A 25,466-nucleotide genomic window follows, 5' to 3' on the forward strand; every position below is an offset into this window, starting at 1 on the left:
CAACACTTTCTTAATCATGTTTACCTTTGACATACAACTTGTTTAACTGGATATTATCAGAAAAAAGTTGTCATCAAAAATCCATATTTAAAAAAAGAAAAGAATCTAATCCCTGAACCTGCTTCTGGGTTACTCGGCTGCACAGACATCTAAGATTGATGGAAACAATATATATGACTATCATTTCTCACGATGAACCCCCATGTTTAACTTCTGAGGTGTTTCCATGTGGTCCCACCTGGTACAGCAGTGTGTCCAACATGCTGATGCTGAACACCCTGCCTGCAGCGAAGGGCAGCCGGAACATGAAGGCCAGGTTGGAGCCCTTATCACGCTCTATCTGAAGAGAGAAACAAGAAGGTGTGAGGAAGAGAGCAACCAGATAATACAACCTTTTCCTGATATGTTTGCTGAACTACTGCTCTTTTGCACCATCTCCAAGAAGAAGTAATGATGAAAAAAGAAAAAGGCCTGTTTTGAAAAGGTGGAGAGTGTTTTTTAAGCACCGTGAAGGCTTTACTGTAGGTGGGAGAAAAACGACCCATGAGGAATTCAGAAAGGATTAAAAGACTTCGATCGAGAGTCAAGATGAAACTCATGACTTTTCTTTGTGTTTTATTATTTCCATTCACCATCATAAAGACGCATAAAAAAGCAGTAAGGCTGCACAAAATAATATGTTTCGGAGACAGAGAACAGTTCTATCTATTATACAATAATAACACTTCTGGCCTTCTGAGAAAAGCAGGGGGAAGAGAAAATAACATGTTTACTACTAAAGAACAATCATAATAGCAAAATACATCTAAAGAGTTCGCTTCAGCTCACTCTTATATTCAAGAGTGATGTTTCACTGTGCGATGAGAGAGGGAAAACTAACAGGTCCTTCAATCCCTAGAGTTACATGATATATTTAAATACTAATACAAATAACAACAATAACAAATGGTATTTATGTATTGGTTTTCCTAGGACTAAAACTTGCTTTACAAGGAAATAAAGAAAGAAAAAAAACCCTCCTAAATCACAATCTGGGCCACAAGTCGTACTCTTTCAAAAAAATAAAATGTATTTCTTTGGATCCTGAACTTTGAAAAACGTTTTTGAACATACTTCTTCAGGTTGAATATCTTTTTTTTGATTCAGTTTAGAAATGCTTTTCAATAAAACATTTTTGTTTGTATTCACTTTTATATATTACAGACTATCTTCTATAAAAGCAGGTCTGATCTGCCTTTGGAAAACATTCACACAAGAAGACAAAGTGAAAGCCAGCGAGTCTCAAGGTGTTCTCACTTCTCCACAGCTCACCTTCTCCAGTTTGGAGAGCGCGAGCGAGTAGCAGTCCTTGGCTCTGAACTGCATGAACCTCATGTTGGATGGGTGTGTGAGCTCCGTGATGATGCTGAGGCTGGGGAACAGCCTGGATTAAACAGAGAGCGATGTTAACGCTTTGTGCTGAGGCAGTGATGGATGGTTTTAATCTCTGTTGCATTAAAAGACTACTTTTAACAACAGTACTTTGTCTTAGAGATTAACTCATTAAGCAAACTCTGACAAACAAGCATTTACTATACAGGGAGTTGATCAAGTGGAGTCTGACACAACTACTACAACATGTTCACTGTGTGTTTGTACAAAATGCTCCCGTGTTACCTAAACATAGTCTGGACGTTGACGATGGTCTTGGCGTCGGCCATGTAGTCCTCCTCAGCGCTCATGGTGCTCTCCTTGTCCACAACCACCAGGTTGTCGGCGTAGATTATTCCACACTGGAGCAGATTGTCCAAGCTGCTCCATTCACAAAACAACAGAGCTTGTTACGTCACGTCAGGAAATATCTGTCCTTAGATAGTATAACAATAATAAAACATACATCTGTAAAGTGCAATTTGTTCTAATCATTTGTCATGTTCACACACGTTTGGAAAAGCTGGATCATATAACTTGGTTTGCAAATTGCTCCATTTACAAGAACTACCAAGATGCAGCATCTTAGCCTCATAATAACAAGTGTTCAAAGTGTAGAGTAAATATAAATGCATCAATTAATTAAAATAATTGAACGGGTTGCACAACAGACTTCAGTTCTCATGTAGATTATAGTTGTTTCTAAATATTTACAGCCAGTACATTTTCCAGTGATGACTTGTGGGTATTTAGAATGACATGGTATCACTAACATATGACCCTACACTTGATCAAAATGATTTAAATTCAATACCACAATATCTGAAATGATAAAGACACTAAATAACCAAATTTCACTGCAGAGGTTAGCATCGGAGGAGGATGTCTTTTTATGCTAAGCTACCAGCGACTCTGTAAAACTGGTATGATCTAGTTGCATACACGGAAATCTTTATCAGGAGAAAGTTAAGTGTACTTAAATATGTCCCCCTGTGACGAAGATGGCTTCGTCACTGTGGACTGACGGCTTCGGGCTTTGTATATTGCACATGTGTTTTATTTTGAAAAGTGTTCCCTTTCCCCATGCCTGTTGCTGTTGATTGTGTGCACCTGGTGCCCTGTGTTGTCTCCTCCCCCCTCACCTGTGTCTTGTTGGGTTAATTAGTGTGGGTATTTAGGCTCTGTGTTTCCTGTTTTGTTTGGTGTGTGAGATCCTTGTGGCTGTTGACTGTGCTCACTTGAACAGCGAGATTGAGGCTGTGTCATGTTCCCGTGAGTAATAAATGCCCACACCGGGTTGTATTTTGGACGTTCTGCCTCTGCCTCCTTGCTTGGTCGGGCCGCTCAACGGTCAGCTTCACACCCCCCTAAAACTGTTATTTTTGGCAAGTATGTTCTGATGTAGTGACTTCCTGTTGACATAGCTGATTGCTTATGATGGGACGCACAACCAAACCGCACAGTACTGAAGTCTTTACTGAATAAGCTATTTTATGATTAAAGTTAGCAGCTGGCTACCAGTTACTTAGGAATTAGGAAGAAGTTTACACACAAACTTGATAATGGTTTTACAAACAGCTGGTGTACCCAATCCAGCTGTGCACTTACATTCAACATCTGCTGTCTGTGCTTTGTAATGGATTTTGTGCTTCTGATATCTGCAAACTTTGAGTTTAGGAAGCAGCAGCCTTTCTGTAATACCCTCATAATCCAACTCCTGTCTAGCTGTGCAGTTTTATTTGAACATGACCTGACAGTGTACTGTTGGATGGCTACATGTTGGAATTTCAATATGCTGGGTCTACACATGCATGGTATTTAATAGTGAATCCTTCCTTTAACCAGGCCCTGAAGCTATGTTTTGTGATTGCCAACACCTGCTAAGAATCATATTGCATTTTATTGATGATACATGCAATTGGAAATATTGCCATTAGCTATTATAAAAATGGTGAAACTACCACTGGAAAAACATGAACCACTGAATGAGCTTATTAAGCGAACAGTTTTTTTATGATCCAAAAACCTACTTATCGATGGTGCCAGCCATGAAGTAGACCATTGGAAAGCAGCAAATGGCCTCTAGGAAGTGGTTGTCTGGCCTGCGGGAGACAAGAAACATTATGATCATTTCTGTAAAACCCCGGAGACAGATGATGTCACTGATGCTGTAATTAATTTAAATATGTTTGTGGATCAGGACAGGGCAAATGCTGTTTGAATTGTATTTGATGGTTTATTACGCAACAAGAGGGGATCTGTATATGTTTATTCCTTAAATTCAAGGGTAGGATGTAACTGGTTGCTATGGAAACCCCTTAGGGTCTCACTATCATGGCTCCCTGTCTGAGTGGTTTGTCAGTTTTAGCGCCGTAGAGATTTGTCCGAAGTTATTGATGATTTTTCACACACACACACACACACACACACACACACACACACACACACACACACACACACACACACACACACACACACACACACACACACACACACACACACACACACACACACACACACACACACACACACACACACACACACACACACACACACACACACACACACACACACACACACACACACACACACACACACACCTTGAGAAATAGAGGTTGTTTATGCAAAATCCATTTCTTGTTTTATCTTAAAGCAAAGCTAACCAATATTTCTACTGAAAGCAATTTGGTTGCTCCAAATTGATAAAATAAAAAAGCACTTCCACATGAGACTGCAAACAAATGCAAAAAATAAACACAAAAAGGCACACGTTTTTTTTTATAATAATACTAACAATGTTAAAATATATTTTTTTATATCTGGAAGCAAGGTTAACCCATATATTTCTACTGCACGCAATTCTTTCCGCAACTCTAAATATCCCCTGTAAAAAGGAGAAGATTATTTTGTACCTACGGTATGTCAAACTCTCAAATAGCAATTCTTTTTTTTACTACCAATCATTTATCAACAATAATGTAGAATTATTGTTCATTAGTCTACTAGCAAGATACTAATTTAGGTACATGTGTAAGGGGCACATTACTATGTGGGTTTTTGTTATTGTGGAAATGTCAGTTTACATCCCTGTAGGAGTAAGAACAAACGTACAGGACGGTTAAAAGTCTTACGGGTAGTCCAGCAGCAGCACTATGGGGTTGAGCTCCTTCCTGGGCCGATAGTAGGCGCGCAGAGGGACGATGAAGTTGTAAAGACCGTTTCCCGCCGTCTCTGCAGACACTATAATCAGCTTATTCTTGAAGCCGTATGCTTTGGCATCCTCAAAGCTGCTGTGTGTGCAGCCCTGACAAACAGACAATCAGAGAGGGAGTCAGTCAGGTTTTTGGAGAAATAATATAAGAAGCGAAAGTGTTTGTGGTTTAATTCTGAGCTGTTTTAATTCTTTTTTTCCCTGCGTTTGAATTTACCTTGTCGAGGCGAAGGCAGCAGAATGGAGCTTTCTGTGGCAGGAGGTGGCACAGAGTGGGGGAGCTGCCGATGTAGGGTGAGTTGGGAGGGTAACCCTTCACAAAACTGTTGGTTAACAAACAAGAATATCAGGGGGAAAAAACAGCAAACAATACAGACATATTGTGCAGATACTTTTTTGTCAAATTTCCACTAGAAATGACCATCTCAGAACTGAGCATCCTTCCTCTCAACATTTATCAAAAAACAGTCGCTTAAACACATCTTATTAGTGTGGATTATTATTAACTAGCTATACACGATGGTATAAAGGGAGTATAACTGCACAGCTCTTCACTACCTTCATTATTCTTCTATCAGTCTCATTTTGTGTTTGTATCAAGTGTCAATTTGGTTCTGTGTCCTGTAATTACCTTAAATCAGTTTCACAATGCCCTCTAGTTTACCGATAAAATAGATTTTTATAAGAAGCATCCACAGCCTGATCGCCACATGGGGGCATTGTGAGACCTCAGTGTGTTTCCTGCAGACTTGATCTCCCTTACTTCTGAGTCTGATATTTCTTTAAAGAAGACACAATGTCATGCGGTGCAGTTTTAGAGGCTCAGAGGTTAGGAGGACTATGTAATGTCCAACTTTACGAGACCCAATAATGTTAAAAAATAAATGGGCTGAGGTTCAGAGGCCCCAATCTGTCCTTAAGGTAGCTCTGCTATATTGAAAAAAACACATAAAGGAAGAATATAATTTGCAGATAGCCCGATTCCTGGCTGAATTGCTACCATGGCGACTGGTAAATGAGCGTTGAGGGGTGAGGATCAATGCAAGGACACACAACAGTGGACATCACTCGAGAGGGGAAAGTGCTGACCCTCCCCGTCATGACACACACATTCATCAAAGCCATGTCCGCACTTTACAGCCTCATGACACACAGATTACACACCTATTCCAAACCCATCAATCTCTCCTCCTACAACCACTCGAGACGTGACGAAGAGCAAGAGGGCAGGGGACATCAGATCAAGAGATACACGCCTCCACAGTGAGGACATTTCACTTCTTTTTTTTTTTTACAGCCACCAACCTTCCGAAACCAGCAAATCTCTGCATCAATAACACTTACTCTGACCCTACGGATCCCTCCTCGTCTGATTGATTGTTCTCGTCCTCTGATTGGTCGCTGAGGAGGTCGCAGGGCAGGATGGCGGAGGAGTCTGCGATCTCCAAGACGGGCGCGATGCTCGGCCGGCGGCTTCCAGCGCCGTTCTCCGTCGGCAAGGTCAGCTTGCTGCTTTCCTCGGGAGGACTGGGGTTCTGAAGATCAATGGCCACAGTGCCTGGAAATAACACAGGGTTATGTTTGCTCCGCTAACTACGCAGTCATTCAGACACAGCATGTGCAGCACTCTCACTGCAATGTGTTGATAGGTCAACTGTGAACCCATAATCATTTTATCTCAGAGAACACTGAAGGCCTGTTCATTATGTAAAGTAAATAAGGTCCATGTTAAGACATACACAAAGAAACACACTTACACAATATAATATCACCTTATTTAGCTTGGCTTAGTTGACCTTGAGGAACAAAATGATTGCTTTCTGTATCCTGCGATGGGCTTTAAAAACAGCATGCAAAATCTATTGACAGTGTGATTGTCAATAAATCCTTAAAAAATACATCATATTTGGCTGTGTTATATGATGTATGATATATGCATTACATATATCAGGCATATCAGATACATGGTATATGCAAAAACACATATATCCTTTTTTTTAATGTAATAATGGGATTTAGTTTTTTAAAGAAAGAAAAAATAAAAACTTGTATAAAGTGTATATCATAGTAACATTTCTACTGGTATTTCAGTTTTAAAAAGTGATGCATCATGCACAAACTTACCATATGCAGTGGCCTGATCAACTTTCACAGGTCAAAGAAAAAGCACAACACAATAATGTCAGCCAAGAAAGTAAAATAGGCATGTAAGAAAGAAGTCATGCATAACAGTCAGCGGAAGCATACAGCATCACCAAGGCAGCCAGCACTCACAATCTCTCATTGTGAGTGCAGTTCAGGGTCGGTGAAGCACAACAAAAGCATCCACTTTCTCTGCGGACAAACTGTCTGCAACTCGCAACACTACAATCATCCTCAATCTTCTTTTCTTTATCGACTTCTAAAAAGATGTTTCTGCCCCTGACTCTCGGCCTCACCCATGCTGGCGATGATGCTGTGCACGGGCAGTCTGGAGGGGACGTCGTAGAGGCCGCTGACGGCTATGCCCTTGTTGTGCTTCTCTTCCTGTTTGAAGATGAAGGCAGAGTTCTCCTCCTTGGTGATGTTGATGTAGTAGCAGGTGTCGGGGGCGGCCATGATGTGGCGGGGGCCAGGGTTCAGGAGGATGCTCTTGTTGTCCTCTCTCTTCACTCCGATTAAACACACACCGTACCTGAGGGGTAAGACAGGTATGCAAGGTTTAAAGTCGAATGATGTCACTGTAATGTGTCGGGATTAAACTAGTGGACATTTTTACTAACTTCTTGTGGGCGTGGAAGGATGCGTAGGTGAAGCTTTTTCCATCATATTCCCCAAAAAACTTGCTGTCACACAAGCGGATGTGGTAGACCTCGTTTCCAGAGCAGCGTCCGTAGATCCTCTGCCACTGCTCCGGGGACAGCTGCCCCTCCCTGAAACAGCATTATCATATTATATACTGCTTGAACCACAGAGACACAAAATGTCTGATTCCTACAATGAACGAATGGACTATTGGCCAAACAACAGTCTTGATAAGGCTTAAGAGCAATTTTGTGGCGCTTCTAATTCCCCAGATTTTAGCATATACATATACAATTCCAAAAAATAAAAAAGAATCTCACAAGTACCTTAACAATAAAAAACATCTTTAACAATAATATTATAATGCATGATCAGTTCTAATAACATGAATTATGTGTTATAAACAAAGGCCTCTTCAATAATAAATACACATTTCAGAATGTTGAAAAAAAATCAATCAGAAAAGTTAAGACCAGAGTTTGTGGCTGGTAGTATTTGTTAAAATGAAGTTTGCAATAAGTCAGGGCAGGTTCAGGATGCGCAACTATTACAACCCAAAGACCGGCATTACACTAGGAGCCATCACGTGATATGAATAACTTTAAACTCCATTTGACAGCAGACTAAAATCAATTGGAAGAGGGAAATGACTAAAGTACTAAAGAATGAGGGACGGCCACACAAAAAGAACACATTTCAGACTTTATTTGGTACCTAACAGCTTTCATTTCAACAACCTTTTACGACCCTATAAAGTCAATTTATTTATGCAATTCATGTCCTTCATAACCTCTAATCAAAGTGATAATGTTTATATAACCACCAGCCAAAAATAAGTCCACCTACATTCCCCATCACCTTCACAGCCCCTGTGCAGCTTCCCCTAATGGAAATAAAAAATTGATGTGCCTCGTTTCTGCTCAGGACAGCAGTGAAGATATAGTGGCCACCTTGCACAGAATATGAAACATTCAGACCGATTTATTGCCGAGCAGGAACTTTGGTGATGAAAACTGACTGGACAGTAAAAAGTTTCTCCAGAGGCTGACAGTACAGTATTCAGCTCTGCAGAGACACACACCAGGTACAGTCTGTAGGACTGTAAACAAGCTATCATCTTTGTTTCTATCAATCATCCAAGCGGAATTGAATCTGTCTACACTGGAATGATTACTAAGAGATATTGATCATTAAAAGACCACTCAAAGTAAGAGGAGTTCAGTTTCTTGGAGGTTGAACTGCTTTAGAAGCATTACTAATGAGTCATTGGTTCGTTTTGTGCCAAGGCACAAAAGTAATGTTAGGCTGGGACGAGGTAATCTTCTCTTGCTATTGTTTCAAAAAAATGAACCAAAAACAAGTTAACAACATCTCTAAGTAGCTTTACTGATTTCTTCAAAGCTGGGATAACTAATGACAGTAAAAACAATTTTTTTTTTTAAAGTTTAGAGTTACACCGCTTTCCTGCTGCAAAAATGTGAAAATATGAATACTTCTCTCATGTGCACAAGACGATGAAGCCAGGATACAGTCAGCTTAGCTTAGCATAACCACTGGAAACAGTCTGGTTCTCTAAGGGGACACACTCTCTCTATTAGCATCTCTAAAGTGTTACTACATAGTCTCTTGTTTGTCTAATCCATTCAAAAAACTGTTTGTAGGCAAAATTGTTCGCTTCGGACAAAGCAAGCTCTTTCTCCTCCATTTGCTGTCCTCATGCTAAGCTAAGCTAAGCTAGCGGTGGTATTAAATCTAAATGACAGTTACTAGAGTCGCATAATTTTGATCATCCAACTCTTGACAAGCTACTAAGTCTTATTCCTCAGAGGTAAACATTCAAACAATTCGATTACTTTGGCTGCAAGATCACATTCCTCTATTTGATAACTAAATATGGCCTTGAGTAAGGCACCCCTTAGTTACTCCAGGGAGAATGTCCCTGTAATCAGTAAATCGCTTTGGATAAAAGCGTCAGCTAAATGAAATGTAAAGATATGGCGATACAACATAATGCAATACATGTATAGCAGTTTGTCGAGATCCAGAACCATAATGATAACTTGTTCAGTTATAAAAAGGATATTCTGACTGTGGCTATCACTGTAAATCCATAATTGCTAATGTTATTAGCAGTAATTGTAAAATGGTAGCGTGTACTCACTGTCCTCTGGAGGTGTGAACCAGCAGTGTGACCAGGGTAGACGTGGCGGGACACACACAGTTCAGCGCCAACATGGCATACTTGAATTCCTCCTCACATACTACATGATCTGATGAAAAGGATACAACAATATATTACATCAAACTTAAAACAATTGTGCGTAAATGACTTTGTTTTGCCAGGTTTGTAGCCTTTTTGCACTTACCTGCAAACTTAACATGGAACTTATTTTCAGGTTTGAGAATTTGGACGTACAGAGGGCAATTTGGAGCAAAATCTTTTGCAGCCCAAGCCCTCAAAATAGTCTGGTGATCCTGTGGGAGAAGAAATAGCTCCATTTCATTCACCCAGTGGCTCATTTGTAAAAGCAATCTGAATTTTATGGAACATAAAGTTGCCTCAGTTACTTGTGTCTGTGTGTTCCCAAATCTCAATGGAAGGTACAATATAATCACAACATTATTTGAATATCTCAAACCCTCTGGGCTACTGTATAATGGAATGAGAGTGTGAAGGGAAATTGCTCAGTTCAAATATTGTTATCTTGAGGAGGTTCCCTGTATATTAGACTCACAGCAGCAGTTCGGTCGACCTCATTCCTGCTGCTGAGGATGAAGCAGGCCTCAGCATCATCCATCCTGAGCAGAGAAACAGAGGGACAGAGAGAAACACAGGTTAGGGAGGAGAACATTCAACCAAACGTTAAATGTAATATTTACGGAGATCAATAAAAAAAAGCTACGAGTGCTACTGCCCTGTGACGAAGGCTGAAAAGGTTAAGTTGCATTCTAGCATGAAAACCATCTGCTGTTGTGTGACATCGGAGCGTACTGTCAGCAAAATGCAAGGGGGGGGAAAAACTCATATGTTCTCTAAACGAAAATGTTTCAGCATGGCATGGCTGATCCTTCCATTAGGCTTACCTGCACGGGTGATGTTATTGATCACATATCAGTGCGTGACATTTCCATAAGATCGAATCCCCTGCACAATTGTGCACATTGAAGAGGGGCTCAATGGAAAAGGGTCCGGCCTCCTGGACAGATTCATGATTTACAATTCACGCTGTTATGTGCTGGTGAGAAATACTGAGACACCATTCCACTGGCATCACATTATAAGCTGCAAAACGTCTGAAAGCCAACAGCAATCTCCCCTGAAGCGACAGTAAAAGCCTGAATGGTGGTGCAATATTTTGTAGGTCCAGAGACAAAACGAACAGGTCGCACAGCTTCCAATGGGATCCATCACGGTACATTGCTCCCTTTGGTGTGTGAGCAGATGATCAGTGTAGAGTGAAATCCCATTACACTGATGTGCAGGCAGAGGGCAGCGAAGTTAACTTGTAAGTACCTCATCCTCCATACGCACTTTAAGGACATGGATTTGCCAGTGAAGGACTTAAACTTTCCATTTACATCTAAAGCAATTTGAACCTTCTTATTAACAACCTAAAATGAATAGAATCTAGATGATGTGCTAGAATTAGAGTCAAACCTCTCAAAGACATGACAATCCCCCGTAATGACAGACATTAACATGGTGCCAGGTTCCACTGTGTGATTTTCCGACTGAAATGCCATTTTGTTTTATTTCATTCATTAAAATCGCACGTGTGCAGAAATTAAGAGGTGTTGTACCAGGCTCTACCAACCAACCACCAAGTGCATTTACGCAGTTTTATAAAGACAGTTGGAATGGCACATCATCTTTAATGTGGAAACAATATACAGTGGTGCATTTTTGTCCGTCTTTATGTCTTTGTGCTGGTCTGACGGTAAGCATGCATGCCACGTTTTCACTCACTTGGCCCTCATCAGGTCCTGGTCTTTCAGGGCCGATCCCTGCAGGTAGATGACCCTCTGGGACCATAAAGGGATTTGCAGGATACGGCGAACCTGAATGTCTATCTCTGTTGGACACAGGATCACCACATAGTAGTCCTGAAAAACATGGGATATACATAAATGTTACTTAAATCACGCTGCAGGTTTTATTTTATGTGTGTGGGATTGTACATTAAGCCTTACACTTCTTCAGCGTATGTCATTTTTGTGGAAAATTAAATTCAAAGTCAATTTTATTATGCAGTTATTCTGTACACATGACATATTTATCCTTTTTTGTTTCTTTTGGGAGGGTTCCCTCGTCTGAATTTAGGGACTGCAATTGCAGAGATTGGGTAAATGTTTTATTTGTGATATTGGGCTGTACAAATACAATTGATTTGACTATGCGACAGGAATACTACACAGACCACTTACTGTTATAAAGAGATACAACTTCTGTAAAATGATCTATAAATCCACATTCATTATAGTCCTGCTTTCTGCATAACCATTCTTATTCTGACAGTAAAAAGCCTCCTTTAGGGGTACTTATTATAAATATGAATACATAGTTAACTTTCTGAAAGGAAATCCACTGTTTTGGTACCTGTAGTCTGGGATGAGCGTAGAACTCGTTGAGGAAATCCATCAGGAGGTCAATTTTCAGCGAGCTGACACACAACACCACGTGCTTCTCCGTCTGTGCCCGGTGGCGGCTGTAGTTCCCTCCTAACTTCTGGCTCTCCATCCACAGGTATGCTAGTTCTTCAAACTGACACAATGGTACACAACATTGACGTGATGTCAAATATAACAAGACTGAGATTAATAATAAAAGAAAGATAGATTTTCTGTCTGGACACTAAAGCAATAGTTTGCCAGCAGCAGGAGCTCATTCCTAACTACTATCTCTCACCCTCTATCTCTGCAGTGACAGGTAACATTTAAAATGATGGACACGTTTGTTATCTCTAAAAAAAACAACAACACAGCAAGTAGGTAGATTTATGCAGAATGACTTTTTTGAGCACTTGGTTAAATGTTATATTTGATGCAGCAAGTGATGGCTTAATATTGAATGATATCCCCTGTAAGGTGATCAGTACATCAGCAGCACATCGTGAGAAATTCTGATCTGAAAAGACAGGGTCTGTTGCTAAAATGTGAATCCCCTCAGTTGAGTTTTCCGTACAGGGTCATTACCTGCAGTGGGAGAACCACCAGGGCGACACAGATGAGAATGACCACCAGCAGCTGGGAGGGCCAGATTTGTGGCGTCACATCCCCGTAGCCCACTGTGGAGAAGGTGACGATGCAGAAATAGAACGAGTCGAACAGGGTCAGGCGCTTCCCGGCTCGCTCTAGATGCTGGATCCCACACGCTCTGCAGAAAGAAGAGACATCATACTCAATGGTCCTCAATACAGACATGTCCCCTATGGGTAAAGATCATTTGGATGTGTATCCTACGATGTCAGTGTGTTTTAGCCTCGCAAACTGGATATCAAACCCTATTTGCTCAAGTTTAAAGAGCATCAGAGTAAATATCAGTTTTTCAATTAAAGTGACAGCATTGATTGCTCTTTCAGTTCCCGATCACTGCCTGTGACAATTCCTTTGTGATGGAGATTGAATGAAACTCTGAGGCTCATGGAAGTTGAGATGTCTCAGTGGAAAGAGTGAGAGTAGAGAGGCTGCTGGGTGATGGCCAAGGCACAGTTATTCTGTTGAAGAGCTAAAGGTCAGCTGAAGCAACAGCTTTGATTAAAATACATTTGAGTTATAAAAGGGTAGATCAATGAGACATAAGACATAAAGAAGGATGGCTTCTTCTCTTAATCTAACACCTTTACAGCTGGGTTGTCCTGTTGATAGTGTTTTTCACATCGGCTCACTATTTTATTGGTCACAATCGTTCAGAATGCAAGATAACAAATGCCTGTCTTTGAAATGATTTGCGTTATATTTTTGTAATTACAATTTGCTCTTTCCAAGCACATCAGGGAGGGGTCTTCTGGGATCTTTACATTTCTTAAATTGAATTGTTTGAAATGTAGGCCTAACCATGTCTATTGTAATTAAATAGAATAACTGCTCTGCAATAATCAAGGTTTGTCAAAAAGTTTGGTTTTCTTTAGCTAAAATCATATTACCCTTGTACTTTTTAAATAGTCAATACATTCACACATAATTCTAGGAGCTAGTTTCATTCATAGGCGGCTCATTTTACTTCTCACTTCTTCCAGCGTGACCTCAAAATACAATTGGATATTACATTACATTCCAACTGGCTTCCTAATATTAGCTTAATGGTATCTTTTAGTTAAATGCTATCTTGCCAGACATTCTGTGCCAATAACAGCACAGTATGTCTGCTCAATAGCACTACATTTTAAATCTCTATTATTATAAAATGTATAGCTTTTTCCAAATATTCTTAGGCTAGCCTCGACATTCACAATACCTTCTGCACGAGAGATAATATTTTCTGGGTCATGTTGTACACAGCTCAGAAAACAGTGTGGGTCAGTAAACTGGTCTGAAGAAGAGAGGCTCACTCACCCGGTGAAAACCAGACACAGTAAGGTGCAGATGAGGATGAACACCTGGTTGAACATGGCAGAGTGAGTCCTCTGGATGGCACGATGGAAGTCATTCTGGACAAAAGAAGAGAGTTCATTGTAACCTCAAAATTAGAAATATTTCCAATCTAGATGACCAATTATAACATTGAGAAGTCATCAATACAATTTCAATCAAAACTTAAGTCAAACATTACTAGAAAAAGTGAGCTATTGTCTTGACCTTGAAGATGGACTGGATACAATTAACATGTACAAAAATCTGCCATACATTGTTCAAACACAATCTTTATCCAACAACACTGTCCCCCCTTTTTATACCATATTGTACTTCCTGCTAAGCCATCTTCAAAGCTCATGAGCTCACGACTCATTTTCAGTTGGACCTAGTTAGCATGTTCTGCCTGCCACCGCCTCCCCAAATGTCCTTGCTTTCTCTCCATGTGCTGCGCTGCTTGGCCTCAGATTCTACCATCTGCCTAACTACCGCTTTGGCATGAGGCTCTTACTGTCATGGCCTCATCCGAATCACAGCGAGATGACACACTACACCAGTTGGATATCATCAAATAGCTTTGAATTCCATGTACCAGTCACTTTGCACCTATGGTTAAACCTGGACAATAGTAACACTGAAACAGCAGGTTTATGTGCACCTGGCGTTTGTATCCCTGCTGTTCTTATGCTACAAGTGTTAGGTGTTTTTTTCTGTTTGTTTCCCTCATGCACTTGACACTCTTTTTTTGAATTAGGCTCCCCTGTTGTTTGCTCTGCTTTCGTTTAAAAAAGTGTTGTGTTCTCCCCTAAACATAGTTTTGGGGAAAATATATTTTTTCCAGACCAAAATATAACTGATCTCTGTCAGGGCGACATACTCTCATCTAACCTGGAAACACAGATTATTAGTGTGTCAAAATGTAAAAGCAAGGTTTACTAAGGTTCGCTCAATAGTTAGTTTGAATATCTAAAGTTAACCCCAATCAGGAAACAGGATACACCATTTCATACAGTTGTTCTCACTTTGTTATAGAACACATTTAGTAATAGTAGCTCTCTTTATATCCATATAGATACATAACTGAAAAGAAATGCTTTTAATAAGGATGTGCCTCTGTTTCATCCAAAACTAATCACCCATAATAAATTCATTTAATTTTTTTAAAATCTTTATCTTTTTTTTCTTTTTACAAACAGTTCGCTTTGTTAACCTGAGAATGTAGGTGTGATACCCAATAACTAGCCAGCAGGCTAACTTATCGAAGTAGCCAGCCCAGCGCCAATGCAATATTACACATCTATGTATTTAACAACACTAGCTTCAAAAACATACATTGACACATTGGTTCACAGCGCAATTAAGTTCTCTTCATACAGCTTGATTGTATAATCCCATTTAGCTCTCATAGACAGCTCTCTACTATAAGGGTATCCAATATGGCCGCCACAAGAAAAATAAGTACCATCGAAGCCCTCAGAGATAAAAGACAAACAAACATGTTCTGTGTGCTCTCTTTTATGTAATACAGCAACAGTTTGCACACGTTTGCACAATATAAGAAACACATTATTGCGAATACTTACAATCATGTTCTCCAGGGCACCTTTGGCTAGCCAGCAGTTGAGAAATACAGGAACGAATATGTTTCTCAATGGACACCAGAAGATCTTTAGGAAGGAAGAAAGGTGTAATACATCAGTGGAATAAAACCACAACTATAAATCATAATACAGGAAAGGCAATGAAGAAAATTAATATACCCTTGGATGAAAGATGGTACACATGAAACCAAAATGACCTTGATCATGCATTAGTAAATCCTTTAATGGACCATATTGATTGCCAAGGCGTTAAAATAAATAACTTACTGTGATTATAAATGGCACTGAATTGATCATCTCCAATATGAAGGAAATCTGGAAGATCTGCTCCCAAATGTTACCCTGGAAAGGAATGATGGAAAATAATGAATTGAACCATTAGAGCGCAGATGGTTTTGGAGAGAAATGTAATACCAGAAATAATGATGATAACAATACATTTAATTTCTAAGCGCTTTTTTTTCCAGGTGCTCAGAGATAACAATACCATGAAACAGGCAAGAGGCCAACAGATTATTATGTTGAGTTGTAAATCCCACCAATTAAAAATGCTTCTTTGATATTCATATTTTCAGTATTGATCCGAGTCTATTAAAGCAATAATGGAGAGGTCAGTAATTAATGTTGGGTCCAGAAACAACATTTCTCATTGACCTGTTTTTTTTCCAAACAAGTGCTTGTCTTGTCTGTTCTTTATTGCATGACAATGGTGCAGAAACTTAATTATTATCACAATCTTTGTTTTTAAAAATCACAACAAAATGTCTCCAGATTGTACGACTTTGCAGAGTTCACTTTGAACATTAAAGTATGCTTAATGTTCTACTGTTGCTTTTATGTTCTCTGAAGTTAATTAGTTCCCTTGCATAACTGGAATATGAATTATGTAATTGGTAACGCCTAGTTCTAACAGCACATCTAAAAAAGCCAAAATCATACAACAAACAATAAAATATGGCTGACCCCAATCCACTGAGTGAGACTGACTACAAATCCCATATTGAGTGCACAGCAGTTTGAAATGAGCCGTTTGGTGGTGGCTTCTATGATACAGCTATTAAAAAGCTAGTAGTAGGGAAAAATAAAAACTTGAAACGTTTTACAAGGCTAAATTACATCATCAGAAAAAAAAAAACATGAGTCCCCAAACAGCCTTCTGTGAAAGGGAAAATAAAAAATATAAAAGCATCACAACATTAAGAATATGAACAAGAGACACTACCAGTCTCAGAGCAGCACAGCAACGCTTATATTTCCATGAAGCCTGGCTCCTGGCATAATGCAGTCCTGATCTTTCAAATGATAGCAAACTATGCTAGGGCTAGCTGAAACAATTACATTAACCCTTTTGCATTTTTTCTTCCTGTACAGTAGTTGTGGTTGTGCTAACGTTGACGTGAGTTTGCTAAGGACATAGCATACCGCAAAGAGGTAATATATCTCCTTAATATTACAGTTATACAAAATAAAGTGCTGTTTTATCTTGGTGGTGGTTGTGTGGTGTGGATGTTATTTAATACACTACTTTCATTTATTAATGATAAATGAAGTGCTAATGCTAAATATACCAGAGCGGCAAGTTAACATTATTTAGTAATATAGAATCGAGCTAGACGCACAGGATTTGAACTGTAATACATAATTTGTCCACAATGGATCTCAGTAACCGGATGTTTGCTTGAGCTCTGCACATATTTCATAAATTTTTGTATGGCAATATTGGGGGTTATAGTTCTAGTGTTACTGGAATAAGTTACATTGCAAGGTCTTTTAAATATATGTGTCCACCTCATTAAAAGACACATTACTGTATATGAAAGGGAAAATACTCCCTCTGCCTTTGTACATACACAAAGACTGCCCTTTTCTTTTGGTGAAATCTTGAGTTAATTACGATAAAAGTCTGCTCTTTAAATACGTAGTATACACGCACCAAAGTGCACCTTTAGAGGAATCTCAAGAATGAAAACAGCACTTCCAGCCCTGCAAACTAACTATTCCAAAATTATTGTAAAAGTCTTCTGGCCCTGTGTCTTGAACAGCTTGGCCTCTGCCTTGGCACTTGGACTGGACATTAAGAGGTGTGGGCCGGTAAGAGAGAACAGACTGTGTGCCGGACTTTGATCCGATTGCTGTAAGACATCAGCTCGGATTAAAGAGAAAAACTGTCTACTGTGGATGGACCCTTACCTTGTAGCTGAGATATGTGATTAGCATGGTCTCCAAGAAACTGATTAAGGCCACTGTCACCTGCAGCAAAGGGGAGAAGGAGATTAATGAACCCAGCAACTGCAAACTCATCTCTTCTGGCTGCTCGACCTAAATGCAAGACTTTTTGGTAATACATGGCTGCTAGTGCGTTGGATTGAATCCTGCATTAAGCCTCATTTCATGCAGGGGAATTTGATTTATGTGCACTTTCATTGTTATGTTATCCGCCTCACCTGTATCGCCCATACAGGCTCCCGTCTGGTAACCCAGAAAATCACACACCTGTCAAAAACCATAAGATGCTTTATGTCCAGGTAGACAATAAACTCACTTCAGTTTAGAATGAAATGCCATTTGATCGAAACATACCAGTTGATATCTGCCGAGTCTGCTGTACTGTTATTCTGACATTTTGCACTGTAGAGAAAACAGGAACACAACAAAAAGTGAGAACGTGTGTGTGGATGTGAGTGGAAACACACCCACTGGGAAACACTCCCATCAGTTTGTATGTTGCAATAAAGAACAAACTCAACGTGTGTATAAAGGCTGCTGGCAGTAAGAGGAATACAAATAATCCACCACTTTCAAATGACTGCACAGGGAGAACAACTCACACGCACCAAAAAAAACTTCCTCAAGCAATCAAATTCACAAAAGGGAATTCATGTTAATGTGGTTTTAGGAGTAAATCTCAAGTAAACGTCTCCCCCTTAGACATATTAGAAGTATTGAAAACGAGATTTGCATATATATTGATGTTCTCTGCTCTCAAGATATCGTTCACATTTGTTGCTATTTGGACATGCCAACTGGAAGATATTCCTGGAAAGATCCACTGGCATACGAAAAGTCATCTGGTTGGTTTGGAATAAGATAAAAGACAAGAATGAATAAAAGGATACATAATAGAGATGGATTAGAAGATAGCAAAAGGAGCAAACACTGCTTCCTAAAGCAAGATATAATCAAAATGGATAATTGCAAATCAGCAAATAAAAAGCAACTATCAAAACATTTGGACAGAAATGGTGTAGGAGTGTGACTCTCACCATGGGTCGCCGTTGACATCCTCGCGGTCATCCAGACTCACTCTCAGTACGTAGAGGGCACAGGTGAGGATCTTCAGTGAGAAGTTAAACAGCCGGATTCTCAGGCCTGTGGACCAAGACATATCGTTTCATATGACTCAAAAACTGATGTAAGTGATGATCACCGGAAAATGATCTTGTTTAAATATCCGGTGTTTTTGTCACAACTCTGTCATTGTGTTCCAACAGGAGACTACAGGTGCAACTAGATTGTCACTGTTTTAAGTTTGTTTGCTTAAAAACTTCTTTAGTGAAAGGCCAAAAGAGACAGGATCTGTAGAAGCCCTAAAGCATTACTAATATAGTTCTATGCTGCTCTGGCACCCTGTCACAACGAATTTCCTCTGACGTATATGTAGCTTCTAAATCCTCAAAGAATAACACATAAAAACACCGGAAATGTATGGGCTTCTCGTGAATAGGAGTACAATTGGAAGTTAAATGACTGGTGGGATTGCACATAAGTTATAATGCTTGTGGAATCATAATCCTTTTTGAGTAATTAACTGATAAGCACACACCACTTAATGTGCAGGACTTGGCTGCAGACGGGGCTAGGCAGCGGGGGGTGCTAGTTGTATTAAACATTTCTCATCAGCCTCTGCAGCGACCTAATCTCTCGTGACACAACCTCTCCAGATGAGGCCAGACTCAATGGTAAAATGATTTAGGTAAACAAACAGCAGAATTCCAATGGCAAAGAGCAACAGGCCCCTGCAGCCATGTGCGACATTTTCTTTAGAGCCTGTCGTTTTCTGTCAAAGACTGTGGCGGCTGAGCGACAATGACACGTTGAGGGGAAGACAGCAGTGTCAGTGCTCAGGATATGTCAACAACATGCTCTACCTGAGACACAGAGTTCCTTTAATTCTATTTTAAAACTGGATGCAAATGAGCATCTTTCAGACACGATGCACCAAGCTGCACCATTTTTTTTCTCAGAGGTTGTCTTATCTCCTATTGAGAAAAACACTGCAGTGCTGCCTCCTTTCTCAATAAATGAGCCACACTCTCTGTCCTTGCTGGGCAACAGTGCGCACACCTACGTATACAATATATTACAACGAGGAAACTAATGTAATTAAGAAACTAAACTGAGGCAGGAATGTTATAATGCGCCATCACCGACAGCAGTTTCCCGATTGTATTTGTTCATTTAGCTGAAGGGTGAAGGGAGGAGAGGGAGTGTGATGTTCCCTGGTGGATGTACTCACTTGACCTTTGGTTTTTGATGAAGAAAAGCTTCAGCCTCTCCTTGAAGGTGTTTTCATTCACATAGAACTCCACCTGCACCCTGTTGGGGGGGGCAGTGATATGATGTTAGTGTTAGTCTACACAGATGATGTATATACTAAGCATAAGCTGTTCATTGTTTACACAAAGAGAAGAGCAGAAAACATTTGATCAAACAGTGTCAATCTTTCCACAGTGCTTTATGATCAGGTGTGAGACAAAGCAATGAATGAATGAATGAATGAATGAAAACTTTATTACAGACTCAGGGTCCAGATAAAAGACAAGACATTACATAGATAGAATATGAATTTGCACAGGTATTGCTTTGTTCAGTAAATGTAACAACATGTGATCCAGGCACATTTACATGTTCGCATTCTGGGTACAGGACAATACCCACATCTCAGTACTGATACCAACATGACTAACTAATAACTGGTTTGAATTATATAATATAATACATATATTACACACATAGTTTTAAAAAAATATTTTGCCACAACCTTAATCCACAACAAATAACCAATGCTATTCATTTGTTTAGATAGCTTTTGCTCAATTTTTCCAGCTGTTAAGGGAATGTTTTCACCCTTGCTCAATTTCGAAATAGTGTGGGATTGACCTATTTTTGGAATACAGTATTTCATTTTTTTGATAACAATAAATAACATATCACAGACGTCCTTCATCCAATCAATCTTACAAGAAATGCGTCATATAAAGAATCCAAAACGTTTGATTTGGAAAAGAACATATTTCCTCAAAGAATGAAAAAACAACAATTTGACCAACCCTCGATGGTGGCTTACATCTCAGTACATATTGTACACAATAAAGTTTTGGGGTTCAAATCCCAGCATTTGATTTGCATCCTGCAGTTAATCTTGAAAGAAACATTTGTAAAAATAGTTGTGCCAGTGCCATAATTGTGTTTTTTTAAGCTTTCCAGTAAAAATAACACCAACCATTTGCATTGTGGGAATGTACTGCAGAAAAGCTGTACAAGTCTTATTCCATTACCCTCCATTTACCGCCAGTAATTACGCTGTCTACAGTTCCCCTTCTCAATGCGACAACCAGCAACAGATGCATATGATCCTTAATTTTAATGTGCAGCATTAAATAGTTAAATATTTAAGATTATTACATAAGCCATATTTTCCCACACACATTCTCTTAATGTTGCACTAGCTGCGAATCAAATGCACACTGTGGGGGCATGACACATAAGCCAAGGTAAGGGTTTGAATTGCTCCCCTGGGACATTAATCACAAATGATCAATTAGTGCATGAAATAGGTATAGAGGAGGGTTTAATCATTTAGAATCCATCCATCCATCCATCTTCTCCCGCTTATCCGTGGTCGGGTCGCGGAGGTAGCAGTTCCAACAGAGAGCCCCAAACTTTCTTTTCCCTGGCCATATCAACCAGCTCTTACTGGGGGATCCCAAGGCGCTCCCAGGCCAGCGAAGAGATATAATCCCTCCACCTGGTCCTAGGTCTACCCCTTGGTCTCTTCCCAGCTGGACGTGCCTGGAACCCCTCCCTAGGGAGGCGCCCAGGTGGAATCCTAACTAGGTGCCCGAACCACCTCCACTGGCTCCTTTCGACGCGAAGGAGGAGCGGTTCAACTCCGAGTCCCTCCCGGATGACCGAACTTCTCACCTTATCCCTAAGGGAGACACCAGCCACCCTGCGGAGAAAACCCATCTCGGCCGCTTGTACCCGCGATCTCTTTCTTTCGGTCATGACCCATCCTTCATGACCATAGGTGAGGGTAGGAACGAAAATGGCGCGGTAGACAGAGAGCTTTGCCTTCTGGCTCAGCTCCCTTTTCGTCACAACGGTGCGGTAAAGCGACCTCAGTACCGCTCCCGCTGCTCCGATTCTCCGACCCATCTCACGCTCCATTGTTCCCTCATTCGAGAACAAGACCCCGAGATACTTGAACTCCTTCACTTGGGGTAAGAACTCATTCCCTACTTGGAGATTTAGAATTAGATTTAGAATTTAGAATTTAGAATTACTTGTAATATTAATATACATATTTGTACCAAACCACAGTATTCTAGATGTTGTTTACAGTTTGGAAGAAAGTCAGTTTCCTTTGGGTAAAAACGTTTTCCTTCACTCAAATCACGAGACAGCATGATTAATATCACTTACATTAAAGCGTCCATTAACAATTGAAAATCACACTGCATTATATCCAAGGCCGTCTTTCTCACATTGAGCAGGTATAATGACATTAAATTAAGCTTGGGAACTTGACCAAACGCCCACTTAGCCACGGAAGATGATGTAGCTGTAGGTCAAATGTAAGGTAGGCTTATTAAAACTTTCTATAATAGCGGCCTCTCAGGAAGTAACAGCGGCTTCTCAGTTTCAGGAAGAACCTTTACATCCTTCTTCTTTGTCCGACACAATGAGATCAGGGTGCAAAGAAAGAGAGGAGAGAGCAGGGGGGGGGGGGGGGGGCAATTACAGCAGCCAAGACCCAAGGGAGGTACGTATGTGTAGATAAAAAGAGTAGGTGGAAGAAAGAACATTAGATATGCACCATCTTTCAGCTAATCCCCTCCTTTCCTGCTTCATCGCCATGGAGACAGCTTCTAAGGCAGGAAATGTTTTTCCAGTACAACAAACTGGCTAAGCTACACACACAGGCACACACAATGACTTATCTATAGGCAAACCCCCATCCCCATGACTCCATCCAACCTAAACACACTCTACTATATGGCGACCGCGTAAACCAAGTGTATCGACCGGTGCGTCACCCGAGAAGCAGTAAAAGACTGTCATGAACGCTGGTGGTGGAGAATCAATATTGTTTGTCATCTCCATTGGAATAGCAGTCACAACAGAGACAACAGCTGCACAGGATTCATGTTTACACGACTTTCCTACAGTCATCTCATCTGTAATTACACGTCAAACCTGAAAACAGCAAAACCTGAAATGTGACCACAAGATAGCCTCAGTGACAAAATCCGTATTGTGTTGTCTAACATGGGAATTGTGTTGGCTTGACAACACAACAATAACAAGCCTAGGCATCAGTGGCATGTATCCTCTTTTATGAATATTTAAAGTGAGGGTTTCCCTGATTATCTTATTGTGAGGTAAGACACACCAAAGAAAAATATATATAGAAAAAATATGAGGTTAAAGTGCTGACTTTTAACTCAGATTGAGGCTGTTTTTATCCAGACTGGGTGAACTGTATGTGTTGAATTAGAACACCTTTAGCCATGCTAGAAGGTTGTTGTTTTTTTAGCTCCTCTAGCTTTGCTGTTTGTTTAAGATAAGTGTTTGAACTTTAACAACGCCACTGTCGCCCATAATATGGATAGGAACCCTCAAACTCTTAAAGCTTGTGGTCTCTAATATGACATTGTCATTTGATATCGAATTATCGAATTAGAGCCAAAAGAAGAAATTGTGTCCCAGTCAGACACCTGAAGACCAAAGTGTTTGTATAGTCTTTGACCACAAATGAAAAGCTGAGCCTTTTACTTGTTTTCATTCACGCAATTAACAAGCACTAGAACTTAAATGGTTACAGAAGTCTCTACCAGGCACAGGGCCCTTGTAATGATTCTAAGTAGCCTCACTACATAGTGCACTTGTTTCCCGCTTGTCGACTGCCAGTCACTACAGCAGAACCAGGGCAATACCTTTTAAGAACTTACGCTCTTTTCTTTGGCATCTCTGTAGTCTGTACACCATCACCCCCAATATATGGATATTAGCCAGCCTTGGCAAACAGCCTATAAACACGAGCAGTTTCAATATCCACGAAGCCAGCAGGCAGCTTGTAACTGTATTAAGATACACTCCCTTTACTTCCCTTAAGTGTAAAGATGGTAGGCAGAGAATAAGCCAGGGATATTTAACATAGTCACAATAGCTTGAGAAATCTCCTCCACTGGAAAGTGGCCTTGGTATGTAGAGACTTTAATATACCATATACCAGCTATTCAGAATATGTGACAGGGACAAGTGTGGAGGAGCAAAGTGTAAACTCAGAGATTTAGACTTGTGATCAAGCGTATTAAAGTTGTACACACACAAACACCCAGAGTACACCATGACAATTTGCAGTGATAGGATTACATTTGTACACACCCTTGCCTGCAACACAGAGAGACTACAACTGCTTTGTAGACGCTGAATAAACATTGAACAGCTTGTTGACCTCGGGATAATCTGTCTGACAGAACAGAGCTCATGAAACACCTGCGTTAATTCTAGTGATGGAAAATATGTATGTAAATTGTAGCAGCTGACAGATGCTATTTGCCATATATTGGAGCTGCAGGGGCAAGCATAGGTTAACAGCAGTGTCAGTTAGCTATTAAGGCCCGGACACACCAAGCCGATTTTGGCCGTTTTCGTTAGTCGGACGACGAAGCGTGCCCTGTCGCCCAAACTCAATTTGGTGTGTCCCGCACCGTCGGCCGTGACACGCCTTATGGGTCCATGGATGTATAACGGCCCGCCCACACTATGGCTTCAAAAAAAGCTTGGAGCTGGGCGTGTCTGAAGCTTGGGCATTTTATTTGAGCAACGCGACCAACAACCAATCACATGAATGTCCCGCCCCCGGCATACAAAGCAAAAAACCCCGGGGATTTTATGCGAGCAATATATATATATATATATATAAACTCCCCAAACAGGCGAAAACCTACCAGTTTCACCCACTGTCTCTGCCACCTCCCTCCATGCCTGGTTCCTCCTGTTTGTATCCCAGTAAATAGTTCTGGTCGTAAAGAACCGGTTGATTTGCTACCGTAATTTCTCGTTTGGAATATGAGGATATGAACTGCGGTCTGGCTCTCCCAGCTTGCACGCGGTTTGATTGGCTAGCGCTTGAACTGTCAGATTTGCATAAACGGGATTAGATTGGCTGACGCTGGCTACTCCGGCGTCTCCGTCTTCAGAAGTTGAACATTGTTCAACTTTTGCAGCCTGAAACGCCAGGAAAGCTCCGCTCTGCTACCCACAATTCAGTTCGGCGAAAAGCGAGGCAACGTGACGTCACCCCATTCAAAGTGAATGGGCAGACGCGTTGGAAACCGTTTTTGAAGCTGTCGAAGCTGTAGTGTGGACGGGCCGTAATATGAACTGGATACAGCGTGGAAGGCGGGGCCCCATTCACTCCTATGAGAGTTGCTCATTGGCGCATGATGATAAAATGGCCCAACTTTTGAGAGAGCGAAACGTCACAGATTACCCGGTATGCCTGAGAAGTACCCGTATGTGCGCTCATAGCGCATGCGCAACTTTAACCAAAATGCTCGTTCACATCACGCACGTCAATTTGCGTACACGTAACAGCACCG

The 25,466-nt window shown here is 40.6% G+C and overlaps 1 protein-coding gene across 1 annotated transcript in view; it reads right to left on the reverse strand.

The window, feature by feature from the left end:
* kcnt1b (potassium sodium-activated channel subfamily T member 1b) overlaps window positions 1-25,466 on the reverse strand; it is a 76,408-nt gene that overhangs the window by 11,335 nt on the left and 39,607 nt on the right. Inside the window, exons 4-27 of the mRNA XM_079689867.1 lie at window positions 20,093-20,172; window positions 18,840-18,945; window positions 18,157-18,204; window positions 18,021-18,069; window positions 17,767-17,826; window positions 15,844-15,918; window positions 15,559-15,642; window positions 13,958-14,052; window positions 12,599-12,779; window positions 12,003-12,167; window positions 11,373-11,509; window positions 10,141-10,204; window positions 9,772-9,880; window positions 9,567-9,675; window positions 7,384-7,533; window positions 7,060-7,295; window positions 6,746-6,766; window positions 5,966-6,179; window positions 4,839-4,944; window positions 4,542-4,714; window positions 3,441-3,512; window positions 1,657-1,791; window positions 1,312-1,423; window positions 192-340 (exon numbers count right to left, since the gene is read on the reverse strand). Of these exons, the coding sequence (XP_079545993.1) occupies window positions 192-340; window positions 1,312-1,423; window positions 1,657-1,791; window positions 3,441-3,512; window positions 4,542-4,714; window positions 4,839-4,944; window positions 5,966-6,179; window positions 6,746-6,766; window positions 7,060-7,295; window positions 7,384-7,533; window positions 9,567-9,675; window positions 9,772-9,880; window positions 10,141-10,204; window positions 11,373-11,509; window positions 12,003-12,167; window positions 12,599-12,779; window positions 13,958-14,052; window positions 15,559-15,642; window positions 15,844-15,918; window positions 17,767-17,826; window positions 18,021-18,069; window positions 18,157-18,204; window positions 18,840-18,945; window positions 20,093-20,172 (2,730 nt within the window). The remainder of the gene's footprint in view (window positions 1-191; window positions 341-1,311; window positions 1,424-1,656; window positions 1,792-3,440; window positions 3,513-4,541; window positions 4,715-4,838; window positions 4,945-5,965; window positions 6,180-6,745; window positions 6,767-7,059; window positions 7,296-7,383; window positions 7,534-9,566; window positions 9,676-9,771; window positions 9,881-10,140; window positions 10,205-11,372; window positions 11,510-12,002; window positions 12,168-12,598; window positions 12,780-13,957; window positions 14,053-15,558; window positions 15,643-15,843; window positions 15,919-17,766; window positions 17,827-18,020; window positions 18,070-18,156; window positions 18,205-18,839; window positions 18,946-20,092; window positions 20,173-25,466) is intronic.

This window comes from Notothenia rossii (assembly GCF_949606895.1).
Source record: "Notothenia rossii genome assembly, chromosome: 6".
NCBI classification, from domain to species: Eukaryota; Metazoa; Chordata; class Actinopteri; order Perciformes; family Nototheniidae; genus Notothenia; species Notothenia rossii.